The sequence below is a fragment of the Amphichorda felina genome (assembly GCF_050947745.1).
Source record: "Amphichorda felina strain 45539 chromosome Unknown scaffold_5, whole genome shotgun sequence".
NCBI classification, from domain to species: domain Eukaryota; kingdom Fungi; phylum Ascomycota; class Sordariomycetes; order Hypocreales; family Bionectriaceae; genus Amphichorda; species Amphichorda felina.
This window is the reverse complement of record NW_028145045.1, coordinates 3002041-3024948: the sequence shown is the minus strand read 5'-3', so window position 1 is coordinate 3024948 and position 22908 is coordinate 3002041. Positions and strand designations below refer to the sequence as shown.

Here is a 22908-nt window from a genome sequence, read left to right as displayed (position 1 = left end):
AACTCGGGACTCAGATGGTGGCAACTTGGGACGGTTCCTATGGACTAGAGGGGGAGACCTCGTTGGGGGCTCTTTGGTGTGTTTATGTCTTGATGCTACGCAAGCTTCCACGCGGAGTCGGGCATAAGAAGAGGGGCTAGAGAGCGGCTGGGCTGCGGCCGAGATGGGCTCGCTGTCCGAGACATGAGTGTGGCAGCCGAGACAGTTGTCTGTAATCAATGATGAAGGCGAGTTTCGAGGCGATCGATGCTCACACGTAGTCGCGGCCGACCAGAGGAGCAGGCCTAGTTTCCCAACGGGCTTGGTCCTAGCCGCCTTCACATGGACATATCTCTGTCATATCCCGGGGCTGCAGGATCTATATCCCCGAATATAGACAGCCGTGGAATTCGAGGCCTGGTCACGCAACGGAGGCTGGGCGAATTGTCTAAACCCACGCAACACAGCTTGCCTCCCACGATTGGCCCAAGGTAAAACCTGCGGGAGGGGCGGGAATTGTGCTATATGGAGTCCCTGTTTTCGTGAAAGCGTCCAAGGGGTGTTGGTGAAAGGGGTGGACTTGTTGGTACGACCAGGCTCCCACGGGGACCCCGGAGGAGTGGTGATATATCAGGGTTGTGACTCCGGTATTAGCCTGTCCACTACCAGTGAGCGTGGCCTTGGCCAGCAAGCACGTTACATTACTATAATACACTAAGCTTTGACCAGATCCTTCAATGGACACGCGAGTACACAATACTCTCGCGCTTCCATATTCCTGCTGTGTTGTCTACGGAGCGCGCTGGACGAGAAGTCCAGGCCCAGCCTTTTTGCCCCCGCGGCCATCAAAAACCGTTTGTAGATTTCTCCCCGCGCCTCGGATCTGATAAGGCCGACCCGATCGATCATCTCGCCGTCGATGAGATCCAACGTCTGCCAACTCTGCCACTTTGCCTGCCACGAAACGACCGCGCTGCGTGGCCCGCTGTGAGACATTTCCGGCTGCCCAACTCCACCTAGGACGACCCGACCCGTCTGATTCAGGTCAGCCCCCCGGCTGAAGACTGGAACACTTGGAAAAGAAGGCCTTTTGTATAATGGCAACGGTTATTCCGGGGCGCCATCGGGGCGAGATAGCCAGGTTCGCCCTGGTCATGTCTTGAAACGTCCGCGTGAGCGCCCGCCCGCGCGGCCGACTCGAGGACGGGAACCACATGTTTTGTCGAGACAAACCTCCAGGCTACCATTAGCTTTCCACTCTGCTGGGGAAGACAGCAATGGGGCCAAGCTTTGGCGCGGTTTCTCGATCGAGTATGGCGGAGGGCCGCGGAAAGGGGTTCACCGCGGCATCGTGGTGACCCCTGGCCCCCGAAAAAATTAAAAGACACGCGGATCCGGCCCTAACTCCCAAAAACGAACAGTCTACCGAAATACGGAGGGAAAATTCAAGTTTAAGTCTACACTGGGTCCTGCAGTCATGAGACAAACGTGCTTGGAAGTCTTCGGCGGTCAAAACGCTCGGACATTGGCGTATGCTCCTCCCCTCCCGGGAACTTCGTTCCGCACTCACTCACTTGGGATCAAGTGATTTTAGGGCTCCTCTTTGGCCTCATGTCACGGAGCCACTAGTATCAGATCCTATAACGCTTCGTGTCCGCGGCCCCGTGTTGTGAAATCCAATTCGCCCCTGAGTGGCCGACGTGTTCAACGGCGCGGGTGACTGGGGCTGCCAAGTGGAACTCGCGAGTGACACTCGAATGAGTCTGTTCACGCTCAAAATACACCTCGACGAGTTTTGTTCCATCTCCATTCTCCATGCTCAAGAACATCTCGAGTCTTGTAACTTTATTATTCTGTTCTACGTAGCTCCGGCAGTGGATGCACTGCGATGCCCATGAACACCATGAACATTCAAGACCTACCCTAGATTATAAAAACAAAATCCACATCTTCAACTCTGACTCTGATCCTGACTTTGGAAATACACTTTTACCAAGATTCCTGTGACAGGGCTGTACTTTAACAGCAGCCAATCCCTCTTCTCTCACTCACCATGCGTGCTGGCACTGCAGGAGACATGGCCCAACAGGGGACGTCTCGCCGGGAGTATCTGAATATTGCTCTGTCACAGGACCAGGACCTCGCTTCCGATCTTCTCATCACCCCAGTTGACCATACCTACACAGTCGACGATCAGGACGATGATGTCAATCGGCTACCATCCAGCCGGGACCTGTTCTGCCGGGATAGGAGGTGGGTGGCCCAGTATCCTGACGGCGGCGAGGAGGGCGAGGACGAGGACGAGGATCCCGGATCAGATGGGAAGGAGGATGGCGATGGCTACGAGCTGATCAACAGGAAGCGTGTCGATACAGTCACACAGCGCGGCGACTACTCGAGCCACTCAGGCCGGACAACGTATGACGGGTCTCGTGGCGGTCGTGTAAGCTCCCCCTCCACCAGCACCACATCACCAGACGAGGACGCCTTCTCTTACACCAGCCCAATGAGATCTTCCAGTGCCCCGTCCGTGGACAAGCGAGAAGACATCACCTCCAGCCCGCCGAGGTCCGGTCCAGGGGATACCCTCGTCGGGGCGATTTCAGCCGTGATGAGCTATGGTGTCCCCCCTGCCCGGCCTCCACGTAATCTCCAAGAGGTAGGGAAAATGGCCACTCAACTCGGTAGTTTCCTCAGTAGCAAGGCCAGAAGAAGACAGCAAGGCCTAGATCAATCTACAGGAAGTCCAGTAGGCGTGAAAGCGCGTCGCGTTGATGCGCGGCTGCAGCGCGGTCTGGCCCCTGGGGCGCTTACCACGGCTGTGTTCAAGCCACCACCTCCTGATGAGTCCCGTGACAACCTAGAAGACTCTGAGAGTCCAGGCCATTCGTTCTCATTGAATTCCGACTTTCCCCGACGGATCTCGCAAGGTAGGCACGGGCGCACTAACAGTTTTCGATCGGGTAGGTTGTGATAGTGTAGTTTGTATCTTTGGGTTCTAGCTAAAGTTCCCGGGGACGGTGAATAAATTGTCTAGCGACTCGTCAAGCAACATAATAACATTCCAAGTGCACATAGAGAGCGCCAATGCCCATCAAAATAATATGCGTCATGATCCCCAATAGCCGGGTTGCCCATTGTCGTGCCCATAATGGGCAGAAAACGACTTGTGACCGTGACTCATAGGCATTGCTCGTTCACAATCTCCCTCTTGAACAATGTATCAGAGAGAAGTTGCGAGCATCCATTTCCGTGGTCAGAGTCTTTGGTTGTACTAGAAGGCGTAAAGGATCGGCTGTGATGCCCATCCTCACCACCGTCGGATGCGAGAGAGCTCGAGCAGCGCCCCACCTCCTTCTACTCAGCAGGTCGCTCTCCCGCTCCACCCCTCCAGAGGCCGTAGAAGCCCTCGCAGTTCTTCCACATCTTGATCGTACCGTCCTCGGATCCAGTGGCGTAGAGCTTGCCGTCAGGAGAGAATGCGATGGACCAAATGGGGCCGTGGTGTCCCTTATGGGTATCAATCTCGACCTCATCATCGTAGCGGATGACTTTGGCCCACGTGCCTGGTTCTTCCCCAACAACAAGCTTGCGCCCCTTGACATCTAGCGCAACACTGGCGATAGAGTACGGGAGTTTGATGCGCTTGAGCTCGTCCATGGCTCTGTCCCCACCCCAAAAATACACCGTCTTTCCCGCCGCAACCGCCAGGACTGGCTTGCCGCCGCCAATATCGTTTGGTGAAGAGTATTCTGGCGCTAGGGAAACAATCTCGCAGGATTTGATCTCCCCATCGAGAACCTCATGGTGGATGCAAGCACGACTTGGCAGATCAAGCCAGCGCAAAGTCTTATCCGAGGCTGTGACGATGATATTTGGGTCGTGGGTCCAGCAAATGAACTTAATGCTGCCCGTGTGGACTCCCTCGCCAATCTCGAAGCCAGCCGATGCCGGAATGGTTGATGGGTCTCCGCCGCCCGAGCCAGCCAGTTCAGTCAGATCAAACACACGGAGCTTCTTTTCCATGCCACCCGTGGCAATGAGATCGGAGTTGTCGGGCGGATAGGCAACAGCGCGGACAATGTGATCGTGTTGGAGAGTATAAAGGAGCTCGCCGGTGTGCGTGTCCCAGATTTTCCTGCCAGCGATTTAGTAGAGCAATCAGAGCAATAGTGGTCGTGGAGGCGTACGCGGTGAAGTCGGCGGAAGCCGTCGCGGCATTGGAGGCATCGGGGCTTAATCTAGCTTGCCAGACCGCACCCTTGTGGCCGATGAAAGTGCCGATCCTTGGAGGAAAGTTAGCAGTGAGCGGCTTGTGAGGCAGGGCATCCGTACCAGTCACCAGTGATTCCGTCACGAAGCATTGGGTTCCCATCTGATATTTATTAGTATGGAATCGACAACTGGAACGCCATGCGACAACCTTTGCACGCGGAGATCATGTAGTAAGTCTCCTCCTTCTCGAGATGAGAGAAGCTGATGTGCGGAACCGGTCTAGAGTGACCGTGGCAGGTCAGGGGCACATAATGCCGGGGTGTTTCCGTGGCCATTATTGCCTGCCGTATGTGTATCGTTACTGCGCTCTAGCTTTGTCTATCGAGACTCGAAGTGGTGCTTCTTCCGTCCTGCGAGGAGGTTGGTGGAATTGCGCACGGGGTATCTTGAGGGGATATTGCTGCGAGATCGAGCGGACAAAAGAGATTCGTAACGGTCGTGGACGTCGTGAGTGAAAGGTGGGAGAGGTATAGAGCGTGCGATACGACCGGTTCTAGTCCCGTTTGGCCGTCGGGGGGTATTCGGCAGGGGGCGGTTTTCGATCGCGCGTCCCGCTGGTAGTCGAGGGGAAGAGAGTGACTTTGTGCGAGCCGTTGGGGCGAATGGCACCTATGCGTAGGCAAGGTGCGAGAGCGGGTTGGAAAAGCGCAGGATTTTCAGGCCCGCGAGGGTAGAAAAGGTGCGAGAGCGGATGGGGGAGGGAGCGAAATCTTCTCTCTGAGGTCCCTGCCTGAGATGGCCAGCAGACCCTGTCGACAGGAAACTCGGGGAAACAGCAATGCGAGTCAATCAATGTTGGTGTTTCCACCTGGAGGGGCAGGCGGTGGGGCGTGGAGCGGGAGAACGCACCGCCACAGATGAGGGGCATGGAATGGTGGCGTCATCTCCTCTCCCCAAGTGGGTAGTTGCCACAGAGTCAACTCCACCTTGTCCTTACCAAGCTCCCTAAGCTCTCCGACCTTCCATCGTCATCTCTCGCTCCTGGCGCAACGCAACACCCTCGGCTGCCTGTCCGACCGCACCCCTCCCGCTACTACTTTCTTGCATTTTGATACCCAGACCCTTGATCAACCCAAATCCTATCTATACAATCGCAGTCTCTCGCTATCCTTCACTCCCTTGCCCAAGTGCGACATAACACCCAACCCCACCATTTATCCGGACACATTGCTAGACTGGGACGTGGGCAATGACCATGGCTGACGTGGATTTCCGGCTATCTGCACAGCTCGTCGGCCACGAGGCCGATGTATGTCCATCCCTTTCCACACAAACAAAGCTGTTCCTCTAACAAATGTTCTCAAGGTCCGCGCCGTCAGCTTCCCCTCTCCCGACCTCATCCTTTCGGCTTCTCGAGACTGCAGCGTCCGCATATGGCGCCGCACCCAAACCTCTCCCCCCGCCTTCGAGGGGGCCCTTCTCAGTCGCGGGTCCGAATACGTCAACTCCGTCAATTTCTTTCCGCCGAACAAAGAGCATCCGGATGGGCTGGTCGTATCCGGAGGCAAAGACACCATTATCGAGGTGAAATCACCAAGCCGCCAGAGCAGCGACAATGCGGAGCGCCTCCTCATCGGCCATTCTCACAACGTCTGCACAATTGATGTCTCCCCGAAAGGTCAATACGTAGTTTCTGGAGGATGGGATGGCCAGGGTAGAGTGTGGAACCTCGAGAAATGGGAAACCGAGTTCACACTGGGTGGCCACGATGGCAAAGCGGTATGGAGCGTCATTGCCTTAGACGAAACGACTGTCGTCACAGGCTGCGCAGATAAAAGCATTCGTATATTCGACCTCCGAGAGTCCACTGCGGGGGAAGTGCTGCCGCGCTCAACTATTTACACCCCTGATGTCGTCCGGGCCCTTTGCAAGGTACCCAGCAATCACCCTAGTGGCGCTGACATTGCAAGCGCAAGCAATGATGGCATCATTCGTCTGTGGAAGCTCAATGGTCAGCAAGTTGCGGAACTGCAGGGCCATGACAGCTTTATATACTCCTTGGCTGGCTTGCCTACAGGGGAGTTGGTCAGCGCCGGGGAGGATCGCACCGTCAGAGTCTGGAAAGGCTCTGAGTGCGTCCAGACCATTACTCACCCCGCCATCTCCGTTTGGACAGTCGCAGTGAACTCGGACACCGGGGATATTGCCACAGGCGCCAGCGATGGTATTGGTCGTGTTTTCACTCGCAGCGCAGAACGTGTGGCGGACGCTGAGACCTTGAAGGAGTTCGAGGATTCGGTCAAGGGATCAGCCATCCCCCAACAGCAGGTTGGCGGTATCAATAAAGAAAAGCTTCCGGGGCCTGAATTCCTTACGACCAAATCGGGGAAAAAGGAAGGGCAGGTCCAGATGATCAAGGAGGAGAATGGCTCCATCACTGCTCACCAGTGGTCCATGAGCCAGCAGCAATGGATCAATGTTGGCACAGTAGTTGACGCCGTTGCCAGTACGGGGAAGAAGGTGGAGTATAACGGTCAGTCGTACGACTACGTTTTCGACGTCGATATCGAAGATGGGAAGCCTCCGTTGAAGCTTCCCTACAATCTCTCGGAGAACCCCTACGAGCGGGCGACCAAGTTCTTGGGCGACAATGAGCTGCCGCTCACGTACCTCGACAACGTCGCTAACTTTATCACGCAAAACACCCAGGGCGCAACGCTCGGTCCACAGGAGCAGTCTAGCGGACCAGATCCATACGGCACAGAATCACGGTACCGCCCAGGCGAAGCCTCCCAGCCTCAGCACCCCAAGATAATACCTCAAAAGGAATACCTATCTATATCGGCTGCAAAATATGAGGGTAAGATCTTTCGCATATTCCACATGTCTATATTCATTATCCTGACGGAGTTTTGGCAGCAATTTTCAACAAGATTCTCACGATCAACAAGAATATGGTCTCCTCAGGTCGGAAGGACGCCGCCCTGAACCCCGGTGAGGAGTCGACGTTGCAGAGTCTCCGTGAGGCTCTTGTAGCTTCACAGCCGATTCCGCCCAAGTCTCTAGACCTCGTTGTCCGTATCGTCACTGCATGGTCCTACTCGGATCGTCTGGCTGGCCTCGATGTTCTTCGGTGCATGGCCAGATACCATGTCGTTGCCCAGTATACGAGTGACTTACACGGGTCTCTCATCGATCTTGCCATCGCGTCATCTCTTCCCTCGGATGAAACTCCCGGGGAAAATGCTGTCATGATGGGCGTGCGAACCATTGCCAATGTCTTCGCATCGGCCGATGGGCGCAGTCTTGCCAGTCACCAGGCCAATACTATTCTCTCATTCCTAGAGCGTATCACGGGAATAAAGGGTGGTGATGCCATCGGCAAATTCAACCGCAATGTAATCGTTGCCGTCTCCACGGTTGCGCTCAACATGAGTGTTTTGGTAGCGCGAGAAAAGCTTCTCACGCCGTCGCAGCGCCGCCGCCTTGCTGCGATTCTCGGCGCAATACTTTCTGATCAGTCTGATTCCGAAGTCCTCTACCGGTCACTCGTGGCTCTTGGGACTGTACTGTCCACATCACGGGAGGCAGCGACCGGTCTAAATGTCAAGAACTGGGTGCAGGTCGCATCGGACAGAGGCTCTGACGACAGGGTCAAGTTGGCGGCAAAGGAGTGTGCGCAGGTGTTGTCATAATGATCAGGGGCGCTGGTTATAAATGCTTCATGAACTTTTACAAGTAGCTGCATTGCATAGCGTACGAGGCGTGCTAACAAACGTTACGAGATTCCAATATTTTATAGTGCAATTCTAGGACCAGCCGTAATAATACTACCCATTCGGCAAATTGTTGCTTTGAGGACCATAAGTTATCTTATAAGCGAGAAAATCATCAGTTGGAACCGCTCAAATCTTGGCGAAAGAATCACCCATGCACGCCGGCTCATTTTGTTGACGCTGTCACTTTGTATTCTTAGTTGTAGACCGACTGGTTTTTACCGTCGTCTTGGATATCATCCTAGTGGTGTCCGGGATCACACCCGGACGGAACCCAGCTCGTAAGCATAAATCTCGCCGACACTGGCCATACATTCAACACAACAGTGTATGTACGGCCTGGTATTATAAAAATGATTGAGTCTCCATATGAGCACCCCCCGAGAATTTCCAAAAACAAAACAAAAAAAGTCCCATTCCCCACCAACGCCATCCGTCATGATGCCCATCAGACTCGTACACGCCTTTCCAAAAGTATATAAAGGGGGGATTTGGTTCGTATTCGAGACGCAATCAGGCGAGAGAAAGAGAGAAAGATGTGGCTGTTTCGCCCCTAAACCAGGGCCCAGAGTGCGCCTAGGAGTAGCATAGGCAGCCAGCCGAGATGGATCGACGCGGCGGGCTGGGCAGCGGAATCTTCTTCGTCGTACCGCTTGCCCGTCTGGGGGTTGACGCTGGCAACGGTAAACAACTCGGCAAAGCCAATCTCACTCGAGTTGAAACAGTTGGTCTCGTTAACCAAGGCGATCTTAGGGTCTCCCGGTTCAGCGAACTCAATGTCGACACACTGTTACGGTTCTGCGTTAGCCTTGCGCGAGGAAAAGAGGGGGCTGAAAAGGTTTGTGCTTACCGAGTACAGGGCTGCGCCGTGGACAGCCAGCTCGACGACCTGGATGGTTGCGAGGTCGCCGGGCTTGACCTCGGCGTCCTTGGGGAGAGGCACCTGGGGGAAGCAGATTGTGCCTGGGTAAGGACCGTTCGATGGGCCGAGGACCTGGATAGGCGGGACCATGGGGTTCGACATGTCGGGGGGACCGTGGTCGGGCCCATCTGTGCCAAAGCCTAGGTTCACATGGACAAAGGCCGTCTCGTGGCCGCGAAACCAGCCGGGTTGGAAGGCGACTGCTCCGCCGGTGGTGGGCCAGTATGTGCGATTCTTGGTGGTGCCAATACCGCCGCCTGTGAGATTCGATGGTTAGCATACACACGCACACGATGGATGCGATTCATAGCCGTGGGCGACGTGAGACGGGGGACTTACAAGGGTATTCCCACTGCATGCCGTAGGGATGTGACTCGTTGGTAACGAGGTTGTTGCCTCGCCAGCCTGGGTAGCTGATGATGATGTGCGCCGAGGCGACGGTGGCCATGAGAGCCGCTAGAAACGCTGAGGTCTGCATCTTGGCGGTGTTGTGCGGTGAAGACAGTAAAGGTGGTGAAGAGTAGGGGTTGTGGAAACTTCAGGACGGATCACTTTGCGCTCGCGCAACTCGAAGAATGTCGCTGTTGTGTCGTAGTTCCCCTCATTCAGCTCTCGCCGTTGGTGGCACCTCGTAGGTTTGTGTATCGGTGCGTCTCGGGGTCAATTCTTTCCGTTCGCCTTGGCCCAGGCTTGGTCGACTGATAGCGGTTTCGTGAGAAGAAGACGAGGACACACACAGCCTTGGAAGCCTTTCAAAGTTGAACCAGAGCGAGCAACGCATGGGTAGGTGGGTAGCAGGGTGGCAGAAGATCTTATGAGGCGGCCACTGCATGGGCCAAGGGCCAGGCGCCCAGTGCATGGTGAGAGTGTATCCGGACTATTCTGGAGAGGATCCGGCGCAGCTGCATGTCCCATTTGTCCAATTTGTCCCGTCTTTGCTCTCCCCCACTGTGACTGCGATGCCGCGGCGGCCAGCGGCCAAATCACAGGCCGCATGCATGCACATACATAGCAGCTGCAGCAGCTGCAGGTCAAGAATGTCCAAGGGGACCATCCTGAGGGCAGCGGCTGCCAGCGAGGGCACACATTTGGACAGGAGCGGACGGCCAATGGGGAGGCGGTGATGCGAATGTGGGCGAGTCGCTGCGAGCTGTCATGAGTGGCTGCTGGGGATGGCGAGCGGTGGTTGGAGGATGGAGAGGCTGTTAAGCGCCGGGCCCTGGTCAGCGTCCCGTCGACGGCGTGGGGATTTGATGGTGGGATGGCCAATTGGTGGCCTCCATTCTGCCACCCGTTGGCTTCCACCGCCATCCTTGATCTAGGAACAGGCTATTCGTCTCTCAGGCCAGTGCATGTTGGCTCGATACTGTGGAATATCTGCTGGCCATCAACTGATTTTATCATTACTTTCCTTAGCTCGGCATTCCTCACGGGCCATGGCCGGGGCCATGAAGAAACTGGATCCCGGTTGCCGCTGCCGAACTTCCAGGCCTGCAGAGGCTGCAGTCGACGACGCCGATCGTACCGAACATTGTGGCGTTGGGCCTGTTGGTTCATTCACCAAATGCACATGATGTCGACGGGTCGTGTTCAAGGCGGGGTGCGGATTCCAATGCAGCGAACAAGCCCGGCTACGAATAGAAATACCATTAACATACCGACGTGATCGGCGGACTGTGGTGGTATTTTTGGTTGCGAGCCACCAACATGAACGTGCTAATTACGGATATTATTGAGCGGCGGGATGGAGAGACAAGATGGAACATAAGCTCACCATGCCATGGTCAAGCCCAACCTGAAAAACCTGGAAAGCTCAAGTTGGAGCGCAGATCGGGGACTTCCATTGAGTTCGAGATGCAAGGTAAGGGCTAAGCGCCTGCCCCCCATTGGCTCTATGATCTAGATGTTGGAGTAGGTACGTATGAGTACGTACCTGGTGAAGGTCGCTCACACCGACCCTTGACCGAGCGCCCCACCTTAGACTTCGTCCCACAAAACTTCAATGTTCAACGACGCTGTGCTCCGTGCTCTCCAATCTCTTGGGTGAAATCCCTTTGCTTCACTCTTTTTGTGCCACATCCATGTCCACGATCATCCGACATGCCACACCATGCCCCCTCCTCAGATCCCCCTGAGGCAGATGGCGGATGGACTCATGTCAAGCCCAAGTCTCGTCGCCGCGGCACTAAGGCGCGACATATGAAAACACCACAGGAGTTGTCTCTTGATGAAAACAATGACACCCTCAAACCGCGCACAGACAGTCTCCGGAGCTCGGAGGACATTGCTGCCGAGTACCGTCGCATTCGAGCTCAATGGGAGCATGAGGCTGCTTGCAAAGAGCTGAAGCGCCAAGTGCTAGAGGGGGACATGCCCGCTGTATCCCGTGCTGTTTGTCTAGGTATCGGCACGTTTGATCCGCCAGATGGAGGCTGGGAAACCAAACGACGCACATTTATCCAGTTGATTGCCTTCCTCGTCATGGTGGAATCGCTAGGTATGCCGGCCTACCCCTTTATCTCCTGATAAACACAATCAATACAGACTGACATTTCGGGGATTCAAAAAGAAGTCATAAGCAAATCCAAAGTCGAGTGCTTTTTCCAGGAACCCGTATTCACATCCTCAGACCGGGAATTTATTGAGTCTCTGGGTCATCATGTAGTCGAATCGCCTCGCGGTTTTGAAATGATACATAGCGACACGCTCCTCTTCGGAGTTCACCTGTATCGCCCCATCTATGCCAAAGCCCTTGAGAACTCCCTTCCTGCCATCTTTGTTGGGACAGATCTAGATGTGTGGGACTGGTAAGTTGTCACTTTCATCGGAAACATCCACCTTGTTGACATATGATAGGGTTACTATAGGCCAGACGAATGACCTCGCCAGCGTCAAGAACGTCAAGGTCATCGAGGATACCTATGCGAAGCAAGACTTCCCCCAGGATGCCTCAACCACCGCATTCACAAGCACGTCCTGGTATTGGCGTCAGCGCGACCTCAAGTTAGGTGTGGAAGACGAGCAAACGAAGAGCGTGCCAGAAGGCAGTGAGCCGGAAAGCAGCATGCCGGAAGCCAGTGACCCGAAGGCCAGCGACCCGAAGGCCAGCGACGCGAAAGCTAGCGAGCCTCGCAAGACTTTGGACCTGACTTGTAGTGCAAAATAAGAAAGGGATGGCGAGTGCTGCTTGGCCCATTAGCTTTTGCTGCTGCCAAACCGATTATGGAGCCGCAGGCAGCTATCTCATCCTGTGATTACACCCTCCTCCCCTTCTAGGCGCTCGCACTGCAACTTACACACTTTGGTTTTCTTCAACCACAACCTCCAAAATCTGCCCGCAAGCTAAACTCGCAATTTGTCATAAGCTCTTACTTTAATCTTCTTCAACATCTAACCAAATATCCCCCCCAGGCACACCTTGGCACTTCTTCACCTGTGTGTCTGCTCTCTTCGCCCCGACACCAATTGCCCCCACTTAGCACACCAGGTCAAGAGCAAGGTTACCGGGTCTTTATGATAACCTTTCGCTCCCCTCTTGGTCTACACTCCCATTTTACCTTGTGTTCTGGTGTTTAGGCATCTGCCACGACCACCATCCACTCACGAGTCGATAATACTCCATCAAGTCAGTATATTCCTTCCTCCAAACACAGTTCTTTCGTCCCATACGGGTTACGATCCCGCGTCCTATTACTTGAGCCCTCCCCAAGCCAAGGCCTTCACAGCCCATCGCATCTTGGCTCTCGGCGTTGCCTCTCTCACAGAATCCTACAACCCACTAATTTCATATACTGACAGTGGTATAGACGCCAAGATGCCTGACAAACGCCACAAGGGCGAGACCGAGTATTCCACTCACCCGCCGACCCAGCGTGTGCGCCGCCGCTTGTTAAACATGACTACGAAACAGCGTGCTGAGCAAAGAACTCGCAGCTACGAATACAGCGCCATACGGTCGTGCTGCATGCGGGTCTCCCAACGCGAAGACTACCACCATGCCACTATCAACAACCGCCGCGAAATGCTCCTCACTAACGTGAACAGCTTGATGGCCAGGAGGTAAATCTATATATAAACGTCTGCTCATTCTTTCAGGGTTGAACATTCTGACAATCGCGCTAGACGGGAACTCGGCAAACCCATATTTGGGCTCAACGAGGAAGCTATTGTTGATCGGCACCTCAAGAAGGAGGCCGATCTCAGGGCCAGCAAGCGCGGCTCCAAGAATATTGCCCCCTGCCTCAAGGGCATTTCCGTGGACTCCAGGGCTGAGGCCGCAACCAATTCCAAGGACGCCAGCCCGCAGGTCCAGGGCAACCCGCCAACACCCGATTCCATGGTTGACAACCCAAAGAATTGGGGCATCGACAACTCGCCTCTACCCCTCAACGTCAACATCCCCCCGGAAGTCAATAATCACTCTCAACACGACACCGACGTATCTCGCTTGGCATTCGAAATGGGAGATATGGGGCAGACTTTGGCTAGGCTCAACGACATCATGCATTTCCAGTCGAACCAACTCCGCGTGCAGAGTGCACAAATCGCTAGCCTAACAAGGGAGGTCCGCCACTACAGACTCAACTCTCGCTCTCCTCAAACTAATAACTTCCCGTCCCATCAACGCTTCTTCCCACCCAACTACCCCCCACTCAGGATGTACGACAACCCGCCCATCAGCAGTAATGCTACTACCCAATTTGGATCCACCGGTCAACCATCTGGCTCGCGCCAGAACCCAAACCCCCTTGGGCCAGACGCCGACCCAACAGCTAGAGCGCAGGGCCCGGCACACATCGTCCTCGGCCATCTAGACAGCGACTTTGCGCCCCTCCCGGACAGCTTTCATCCTCCCCATGACGTTGGCACACTGCCCGACCACCAAAGGCCCCTGTTTGACGAGCAGGCCACACAGGACTGGCCCATACAACCACACATACCAGACTCATTCGACATGCCCAGCCCGCCGCCCCCAACGGGCGTTCGAGGCGACGGGGGGTTCAACATCCCCGACTTCCTCCCCATGCCTGACGCAGAAATGGGTCCTGAACCCCACGAGGAACCCATGGGGTTCGGCTCAGAGGCAAGGGACGGTGAGGACAAGGAGAACTAGCCAACAGGGGTTCCCGGTCTTGGCTGCAATTCATGCAGTGGCATAACAACAGGTTTTTACGGCGATTTGTTTTTACAATGATGACAGCAGAGCGGTTCAAGCAAGGTTACAGAGAGTTTTAAGGATGATGAGCTCGGGTAGAGAGGTATGTTTGCTCACGCAAGAGGGATATCTTCCTCAAGAAAAGCGACAGATGGATAGCAGCAGTCACGGAGAGAAGACAAAGAAAGAGTTGCAAATATTGCACATGCGAGTTGCTATGTATTCGGAACATGTTGCAAAAATTACATACGCAACCGAATCGTAAAAGTCCGTGTCCTCCATGCCATAATATCGTCCTGTCCCCATCTCCTCGGTGAACACGTCCCTCCTCCGACGCACACGCGCACACGCGCGCGCGCGCGCCAAAAGCCATCCAAAGTATAACACAAAATGCCGAACCGAGAATGTAGAAATACATGAGCGCCTTCAAATATCTCGTTTTCCATGAAAAATAAAAATTCCAAACTCCTCGAACGCGCTCGAGCGGGAAATGTAACCCATGCAGAACCAATAGAATGGAGACAGCAGCAGAAGCACCTGCAGACCAGGGAGAAGCCAAATCCATCCTGAAGCTTGATCGCTGGAGCAGCGCAAAAGCGCCAGCGCCGTTGACTGCTACCTCACAAGCACGGTTCGGGTGCCGTGAGGCCGGAGCAGGAGAGGTAGTGCCCAACCCAGCAACGAGCCCACTATCATGAGACCGTCTTGCCTCCGCAGTCGGGAATCTCGACGCCGCTTTTGAGGTTTCGATTGACGTCCATTAGCCCCCACTTGTCTTCCCATTCCTTGCCCTTTTCGTTGAAGCGGATCTTCCACGGCTCGTCAAAGGCCGAGAACCAGAAGTAGTTGGTACCGTTCTCGAGCGCAGGGCAGATCCATTCGCCCATGAACGTATTCAGCTCGTCAATGCCTGCTACTGATCCGTTCGGGCAATCCGTAACACCCTCCGCACCGCAATTCGTGCCGCCACCGGTAGGCCAGCCGGTCTCGGATATAATGTTCTTCTTAACGTCCGACTTGAAGAATCCACCATTGTTGTTTTCCCAAAATGACATGGTCCAGGCCGCAGCCTTCTCGGCAGGTTGGCCGGCAAAGAAAGGGTGAATGTTGGACATGATGTAGTCGCTCTGGAGGCCAAGCGCAGAGGTCCAATCGTCTCCTAGATCCGAGGTCGCCACCGGCAGGTTGAGACTCTTGTCGCTCAGCTTAGTTCGCACTTCGTCGAGCAAGTTTCCAAGCTCCGTGATGGTCATCTCCTCGCGGAACAGGATCTCGTTGGCGACAATAAGCCCCTCAAACGGCTCATCACCGTACTTGTCCAGGACGGTCCACATCTGGTCGAGCTGACGCTTGTTCGTAGTCTCGTTTTTGTCCTGCCAAACACCCATCCAAATCTTGACATCGTCCTTGAGGTTGAGCTGGTCGATGGCATGAATGACCATCTGCGTCTGGTTACAGTCGGTACCGTAAAGGCGGACCCGGTTGGTGAGCTGGCTCAGGACTGCCATATCTCGGGTGACGTTGTTCTGGGATGGTGGATTGTGAAGGCAGTCTGGGTACTGGGTATTCAGTGGGGTATAGTCCATCCCAGGGAAGACCTTGTGGAGGTCCGGGTTGTTCAGCAGCTCTTTGATCTCGTCGCTGTCGACGTCCAGGTCGCCGTTCCTGTTCAAGTCTTCCTTGGCCGACTCACCGCTGGATTTCCCTTTGTCGTTCTTCCTGTTAGAGAGCATGGCGCCGACCACACCGCCCACCACGCCTCCGATGATGAAGAGGGCGACGGTTATGATGATGCACCATTTCTTCCCCTTGCTCATCCCCTTCTCCTTACCCCAGTCAGCGTCCTTTTCGGGGCCTTCTGCGATAAAATCCGCGCCATCTGTCAATCATTATCAGCCCTCTCGTCACGCATACCGTGTTTACCAGTGACTGAGCTCACCGTTACGACGGAGCAATCCGCCCATAGCCCCTCCTGCGGCGGCAGCGCCTGCCACAGCGGCTGCAGCTCCAATGGCCGGCTTAGTTCCGCGGTCCGAGTTTGCTGCCGAGCTGAGCATGGAATGGCGCTGGCTGCGCTTGGGGTGGTAGCGTAGACCGTCATCGCCATCGTCCTCGATCTCGTCGGGGTTCACCTCACCAAGTCGCCGATCAACACTGCGAGTCGAGGCAGAAAACCCTTGGTGGTAGGGGTCGTCGGCGTAAGGATCACTTCCGTGGCCAAGATTGTGTACGCTGCTTGCCTGGGATGAGTACATTGGGGAGGCTCCTCCTCCTCGGCCGCCTTGGGTTTCAATGTCAGCTCCAGCCCACATAAAACTATATGGCATCCGCCCAAACCACTTGGGGAAGTTTCTCACCATATGCGTCATACATATAGCCTCCGCCGCCACCACTATATCCGTCACCTTGCACGACCCGTGAAGGCGGAGGAGGCAGATGTCTGGAGGCCTGAGCGGCCTCTACGCCGCTCTCGCGGGCGTTCTGGTCGGCCACGTTGTAGGCGATGCCTGCCATGCCCCCGGAAGCAGAGCCGCTGAAGTTGTCTGCGCCTGGGGTGATGTTGTTGTTGTGGTGCTGCCCGTGCCCGTAGCCGTAGCCCATATCCTCACCATGAGCCGGTGGCCCCCTCGTGTAGTATCCGTTGCCGCCGTGTGCAGGTGGTACGGGGGCATCGGACGGAGGTGCGCGGTAGCTTGCCCCGTGATGGTCGTAGGGGGACTGACCCTGTGACCGGTCTCCGTAAGCGCCTCGAGGGTCTCGAGAAGGGCTGCGATATTGCCGGGAGGCGTCAGCGTACGCTACTGAGGGTTCTGGCTGTGAGTAGTAGTCGTTGTTGGAGGCAAGTGGGTGGCGCGAAGGGGCATCGCGAGGTATTCGGGACGATTCGAGAGGCTCCCTCTCATAGGGGTCGTCCTGGGAGTAGTCGTAGTGTTGCATATTTGGTAAAAACGGGCCCGACCAGAGTCGAGAGGCCACCGAAACTCTAGTTCACGCTCTCGCTCGCAAGCGGCGACAGCAGGGGCCCAGCGGCCTGGAGCCGCCAGTACAGAGGCGTATGTCTCAATACCAGCGCACGCTTTTTGCGTGAGCCCTGCGTTCGGGTGGTGGGGGGGAGCAGACTGCCGACAGGCGGCGAGGGCAGTGTCGTGGTCGAAAACAATGCAGGTAGGTACGAGTAGCCAGACAGGCGATGCGCACCAGCGCAAGGTCAAAATAAGAGCAGAGCAACCGTCCAGGGGAAATGCGCAGCGGGTGCGCTCGAGGGAAATGGGGGTCTAATTAGACCAGAGGGTCAGACATTCGCTATGGTGAACGAATGCGGCGATCGAATTTGTGGTCGTCGGGTATTTGAGACAACGATGGTCGGGTTGCGAGAAGTCCGGGTCTTCAGCGCTCAGCAGAACAGAGGGCAGCAACGGCCAACAACAAGGCAAGGCCTTCTACTCGTTAGAGAGGCAGGCAGACCAGCCAGTGCAGAGCGGGCGTGGTGCTGTCTGGTTGGGCAGCAGGTGAGAGGTGCAGTTGGCGGCGATGGTTGCGGCCGTGGGTGAGCGAGTTGGTGGTGTTGTTGATCCCAGAAGGCAGTGAGCCCCAGTGCAGGCAGGCAGGGCAAACAGACTGACGGTCCCGGAAGTTGCAGGATGCAACAGAGGGGTTTAGCGAACCTAGAAGGCAACACAAGTGGCCTTGGGGCTGCTGCGACAAGCAGGAATGCAGTGGTCGGGCAGGACAGTCCGTGGCCTCTGTCGCGCAGCAAGATGGAGCTTGGAAGCTTGGGGGCTGAGAAGCTTGGAAGGGGAACTTGAATTGAGTTCAACCTAGCGACAGGAACGACGGGAACAACGGGTCGAGATGGACGACAGGAACGCCATGTGAGGCTTTGTTGGGCGGGTTGGAGGGTGAACGGAGCGCCCATCATCCCACCAGTGGCCACCAGCGACCGCCAGTGACCATGGTCCATGGATGGCCGTTTCAGTGGGGATTGGATGGAATCATGGATGCGCCCATCCAGGCGACCAGGCCTTGCCCCCCCCCCAGCGCCCTCGCCCTAAATCCTAGTCCGATGCCTTTGTTTGGCAAGTGCCCAGTACCCAGCACCCAGTGCTGACCCAGCGCTGACGCTAGCGCAGTTTCGCCTGCCGTCATGGATGATGGATTCATCGATGTCACCGTTTTACGACCGCCATACCCTCTCATCCCCTCTTATCCAGCATTCTTGCTCGTATTCTGACCACAGTCAATCCATCGAGTCATTTTCCCTTTAAAAGCCCACTCATCGTAGCCCCGAGTGCTGAGAGCAAAGAGTCCGTCCATTCCAGAGCGGCCCCGTCGAGGCCTGCACCCGATCTCCTACCCAAGTCGGATATCGCTCGCTTGGACCCTGCCTCACATCATCCCTCAGCCGCAACGTGCCAACGTCCCTTTCGCACCCCCGGCTACCTAGTCGCATCTCGTATTGACGCGGGGAGTAATATAGTACTCGTACCAACATAGGTGGACGATGGCTTCTCGCCCGGAGAGCCAGCCAGCCTCGACCGCTCCCTTACATGGTGCTACGGGTCGCTCACTCATTTCGCAATTGCAAGGCCACTCAGCTGCCCGTGTTCGTCGCCAGTGCTTGCCATTCTGCATGTAATAATTCGTGGTCTCCGTGGAGGCCTTTGAAACTCGAGGGCCTCCCCTGCGCTCCATGATCCGTCACTGGTGCGACGGGCGAATCGGGACCCGCTGCCCCGTCCTGCGCTCGTGGTGTGGGTGGTGGGTTCCATCCCATCCCATCCCATCCATGCCCATGCCCGTCCAGCCCGCCGTTGGCAGATCAACCAGTGCAAACCAGCGCAACCAGCACAACCAGCGCAGCCGACACTCGAGAGAGAGAGACCTCGGTGTTATTAAATGCTGCGCCTCACCCCCCGATGCCCTCATTCAGTCACCGCCGACTCGCCCCCAAAACGCACTCATCCACTGTTCGTATAGTATGTGCATACCAAGCCATCTGTGTGAGTATTACATTCGCCCGGATGGGTCCGTGATCCGATATTCCATCCCGTCTCGCCCGGACATGGCATGACCTCCGAGGGAGACCCTCCCCCTCCTTCTGCGCCGACACGGGTTCCTGAGGGGGAATGACTGGCATGGTAAAAGATCCCCGGTGCGCCTTTGAAACAAGTCCTTGAAACCATCGACAATTCAACAATAGGGGCCGGATCACCGCCGTCTCACCATGTGGGCAGCATATCCCACCTTGTTCCATGTGCCCCTTCGCCCAAAGCTCGTTTCATGACTTGATTGATCCCACAGTACGGATATGGTAGTACCATAGTAATACCCCAGCCGAGCCCTGGCGCAAGGGCAGGCACATCTGTTATTTTGATCACCTACCCGGCACCCGTACGAGTACTAATTGTTGGAGTCGCGAGATTTAAGTTGGCCATGTGATTTCATATGTGATTTCATCTGTGTCGCAATTGTAGCTAGTAATAGATATGATAGTATTCATAGATTCTTGGTCTGTTTGGTTGTAGACTCCTCTCGAGCTGACAGTATTAGGTCTGCCTCTAACTAATAATACCGAGCGCATCCCTTCGTAGACTGTCATGCCTGCCTGGGCATTCCACAACTCCAATATCCCAATAATGTCCAGCACTAAAACTCACTTAAAGAGCCTGTATAAGTAGTTGAGTTGTACCATGCCTCCTAGCCTAATGCTTTTTGTCAGTCCAATACCTGAACCATCTCTCATAGGAATGGCTCCAAGTGGATATCTCTTCCAGGACTCCTCGCCCATATGCTTTTGCCTAAAACTCCATAAATATCACCCATGTGCTTGTTGTGCTCAGCACACCCCCGAAAGAATAGACGTAGATTCTGATATCGGCTGTCGCTGCCAGTTGAGCGTCCCGTCCGGCCGTACCACAAAGTCGGCGGCTTCCTCGGTGAGAACCCACTCCCCAGACCACGGATCCCGCTGCGGCGAGCGGAAGATGACGCTCGTCCCGAAATCCTCAAACACCAGTTCTCTCTGGCGGAGGCGTAGCCACTCCGACTGCTCATCGCCGGCCCCAGCTGCAATGTCGGCCTCGGCCTGCTGGTTGCGGAGGGCAATGGCACGAAACACGCGGCTATCCCGTAGCGCGTTGCGAATGGGATACTGTCCGAGTATGCGGATGGCGTCTTCTCGTACGGCCGGGTCCCGGCACGCAAACGCGGACACGAAAAGTGGCCAGGTCCATCCAGAGTCCATTGCGAAACCACAATTCGGCCGCATCTGCAAGAGCATCTCGGCGAGCGAGTTCATCTCGCGGTACTGGGGGGTGAGCCCCTGCGCCGTCGCCAGACCAGAGAAGCGCGGGATGGCCGTATAAATGTACAAGATTAGGTACTCGACTCGGAGGTTGGCCGCCTGAAGATATGACTGCAGGTCCTTCTTCTTGTTCTCCATCGCACTCTGGAATGTCGGATCGAATGCCTCAATCCACCTTTGTAGCCAATATCGTGACTCGGCAATGAATTTGGCGATTCCGGGGTTCTGCTTGACGCTGTCTAGCTTCTGGTTCAGCTCAAAATCGTGGGCTACTTTGGCTAGATTTAACTGCCTTGTTGTCGCGTTGAGAACAGGTATGTATTGGACCATCTGTTTTTGCAGGAGACCCCAATAGCCCTGCGCCTCATCAATAGAAGAGAAGACACGGGGCAGATCTTCCAAAGATGTTATGCTGGACAGCTTTGGGCGGAAGTAAGGCGTGTGCTTGGTGAAAGGCATGATCCCCGCTGCCCGTTGAGGCTGCAGAGGGGTCTGGTGGTCGCCTTGACTTTGGGGGCTGTGTTGGCTTTGTGGGCTAGGTAACCCGGTCTGCGGATATGGGGGTTGCTGGTTCTGGGACAGAGTTGGAGATCGGCTTTGCCATGGCGTCCCAGGTTGGCTTTGGGGGCTTTGGGCCGGTGGAGATGGGCGTGATATTGAATCGTATCGAGGTTTTGAAGTCTGGTCCGGAGGAGCTCCCATGTTCCCAGCGCCCGGTACCGTCGGGGAGGTTGCATCATGTGCTTCCATCGCTGCTACTGGGGTCCCAGGGCTATTTCCTGGCTGATTGTGACCAGGAGGGAAGAATGTCTTTCGGTAAGAGCCCATGAAGGATCTGGTTTGCAGCTCAAGAGGCCTATAGCAGTCAAGAATATCATGAACGAGCGCAGGCGGTGCCGGGGCAATGCTGACAAGATCAGGTGCCTTTTCGGTGCAGGCCGCAAGCTCATTAAGCATGCTGAACCCGTGGGTGATGTGCTTGAGTGCCGCAGGCATATTGGCGCGCTGCGTCTCGAAGCAGATGAAGAGGAGCGACGAGAGCATAGCTGTACGCAACCCCTCCCGTGTTGGCCTCGCCATGGATTGAAGTCGCAGTGCCTCACAGTAGTAGATGATGGCGTTGAGATAGTGCCTGTTGCTCGTTGTAAGGGAAATCCCGGGGTCATGGGCCGCCTCCATTTGGGCCCTTCGTAGAGCGCCTACAGCCATGGCACCGTACCGCAGCGTTGGCTCCTCGAGGGTGAGCTGAGGCATGGTGGCTGCCCATAACCGCGTCTGGTTCAGGCCTCCGCCGAGGAATGTTACTGATAAGAATGACCACTCGTCAAAGTAGGCCCTCTGGTCACTATTCTCGAAGCGTAGTGTGTTGACCAATGGTTCCTCGACGACCAACGGTGCCTTCTTGGTATGTATTAGTCTGGATGAAGACGGCGCCTCCTGTGTCGTCGAGGCATCATTGCCACCGCTGTACCCATCGCAATAACCTCGCCACTTCATGCAGTTAAGACATGATGGTTTCGTCTCGTCACACTTGACATGGCGTTTTCTGCAGACGAACCTGTGTCAGCGGGTCCATCCCTAAGTAAACAGCTCTAACCAGACCCAAATGGACTTGGTTACAGACGCATAACGACTTACTTGCCTGTTGATTGTCAGTCTCTAGAAGACTCTCATAGCTTGCGACGTGGGAGGATCCAGAGATCTAGGCACTTACAGGTTGCGCAACCGGTCCGGGCACGAGTCGAGCTGCGTCGAGTATGTCGGGTCCGAGTGTCGAGAGCAAATCGGTGTGTTCCTCCACGGCCCGTCACAGCCCCCGCAGAGTCGGGGGATGTGGGTGTAGCTGGTGAGCTAGAGGAGGGCAGGCATCATGTCAGCGTAGCTCCGAGACCGAGGGATGGCAATATCGCATCGTGGGTGTTTCTATGTGTAGAAATGCCGTGCACTGCAGCCATGTGCCGAGTTCACGCTCCAGATGAAACGGGGGTGCACCTCGACCAATGCTAGAAGTGAAAGTCGGAGTATAGACACCGCCCACGGCCATGATCGAGATACAATGTGAGAATAAGAAGCGGACTTAGACCATAAAACGTACCTTGTCTGGCGGGAGTTTTTGCGAGAGTTTGCGTTTATGGGGACAGAGAATTGAATCTCCATCCCGATGTGCCAATGTCAAGCGACAGCTCAAGGGCCTATGTCTGTAACAATTCCCGCCCAGTAAGGGAGCCTGGAAATATTAGTATGAGGCCACTCGGTCGATGATCAAACGTCGTTAAAGTCGTTGAGGTACGTCGTTGTCGTCCTTGTTTTCGCCAATTCCCCCCCTCTGCTTCGTAGTAAAAAGGTATAGGATAGGGATAAGGGGACAAAGAAACGACCGGGTATCGGCAACAGGAGATTTTGAGCAAGACGGGACAACAGTTGATGTATGGGTGGGCTGCCAAGCACGGTCCGCGGTGGTGGGAAGGCCTCCGCGGCTAGTGGCAGCTCATCACCAGACGCTAGTCAGGCAGATGCTGGCTGGCTGGCACCTAATCATAAGCCTCGGATCCCTCCC

At 55.5% G+C, this 22908-nt stretch overlaps 9 protein-coding genes across 9 annotated transcripts; 4 read left to right on the top strand and 5 right to left on the bottom strand.

The window, feature by feature from the left end:
- Positions 1–2032: 2032 nt before the first annotated feature.
- ACO1O0_005788 (uncharacterized protein) lies at positions 2033–2628 on the top strand (the record flags this gene model as incomplete). The annotated part of the gene is made up of 2 exons (XM_083195195.1): positions 2033–2422; positions 2482–2628. 2 exons carry the CDS (start codon positions 2033–2035, stop codon positions 2626–2628), a joined length of 537 nt encoding a protein of 178 aa, XP_083050108.1.
- A 708-nt stretch (positions 2629–3336) lies between these two features.
- Positions 3337–4343, bottom strand: ACO1O0_005787 (WD40-repeat-containing domain protein; the record flags this gene model as incomplete). The annotated part of the gene is made up of 3 exons (XM_083195194.1): positions 3337–4117; positions 4170–4265; positions 4315–4343. 3 exons carry the CDS (start codon positions 4341–4343, stop codon positions 3337–3339), a joined length of 906 nt encoding a protein of 301 aa, XP_083050107.1.
- A 1106-nt stretch (positions 4344–5449) lies between these two features.
- Positions 5450–7889, top strand: lub1 (WD40-repeat-containing domain protein; the record flags this gene model as incomplete). Its single annotated transcript, XM_083195193.1, has 3 exons — positions 5450–5503; positions 5560–7054; positions 7114–7889. The coding sequence occupies 3 exons, from the start codon at positions 5450–5452 to the stop codon at positions 7887–7889; spliced, it is 2325 nt and encodes a 774-aa protein (XP_083050106.1).
- A 634-nt stretch (positions 7890–8523) lies between these two features.
- Positions 8524–9370, bottom strand: ACO1O0_005785 (copper acquisition factor BIM1-like domain-containing protein; the record flags this gene model as incomplete). The annotated part of the gene is made up of 3 exons (XM_083195192.1): positions 8524–8757; positions 8821–9149; positions 9232–9370. The coding sequence occupies 3 exons, from the start codon at positions 9368–9370 to the stop codon at positions 8524–8526; spliced, it is 702 nt and encodes a 233-aa protein (XP_083050105.1).
- Positions 9371–10992: 1622 nt separating this feature from the next.
- ACO1O0_005784 (uncharacterized protein) lies at positions 10993–12058 on the top strand (the record flags this gene model as incomplete). The annotated part of the gene is made up of 2 exons (XM_083195191.1): positions 10993–11389; positions 11760–12058. 2 exons carry the CDS (start codon positions 10993–10995, stop codon positions 12056–12058), a joined length of 696 nt encoding a protein of 231 aa, XP_083050104.1.
- A 648-nt stretch (positions 12059–12706) lies between these two features.
- ACO1O0_005783 (uncharacterized protein) lies at positions 12707–14005 on the top strand (the record flags this gene model as incomplete). The annotated part of the gene is made up of 2 exons (XM_083195190.1): positions 12707–12951; positions 13015–14005. 2 exons carry the CDS (start codon positions 12707–12709, stop codon positions 14003–14005), a joined length of 1236 nt encoding a protein of 411 aa, XP_083050103.1.
- Positions 14006–14739: 734 nt separating this feature from the next.
- Positions 14740–16302, bottom strand: ACO1O0_005782 (uncharacterized protein; the record flags this gene model as incomplete). Its single annotated transcript, XM_083195189.1, has 2 exons — positions 14740–15926; positions 15987–16302. The coding sequence occupies 2 exons, from the start codon at positions 16300–16302 to the stop codon at positions 14740–14742; spliced, it is 1503 nt and encodes a 500-aa protein (XP_083050102.1).
- A 61-nt stretch (positions 16303–16363) lies between these two features.
- On the bottom strand, positions 16364–16984 carry ACO1O0_005781 (uncharacterized protein; the record flags this gene model as incomplete). The annotated part of the gene is made up of 1 exon (XM_083195188.1): positions 16364–16984. One exon carries the CDS (start codon positions 16982–16984, stop codon positions 16364–16366), a length of 621 nt encoding a protein of 206 aa, XP_083050101.1.
- Positions 16985–19883: 2899 nt separating this feature from the next.
- Positions 19884–21848, bottom strand: ACO1O0_005780 (uncharacterized protein; the record flags this gene model as incomplete). Its single annotated transcript, XM_083195187.1, has 1 exon — positions 19884–21848. The coding sequence occupies one exon, from the start codon at positions 21846–21848 to the stop codon at positions 19884–19886; it is 1965 nt and encodes a 654-aa protein (XP_083050100.1).
- Positions 21849–22908: the final 1060 nt, after the last annotated feature.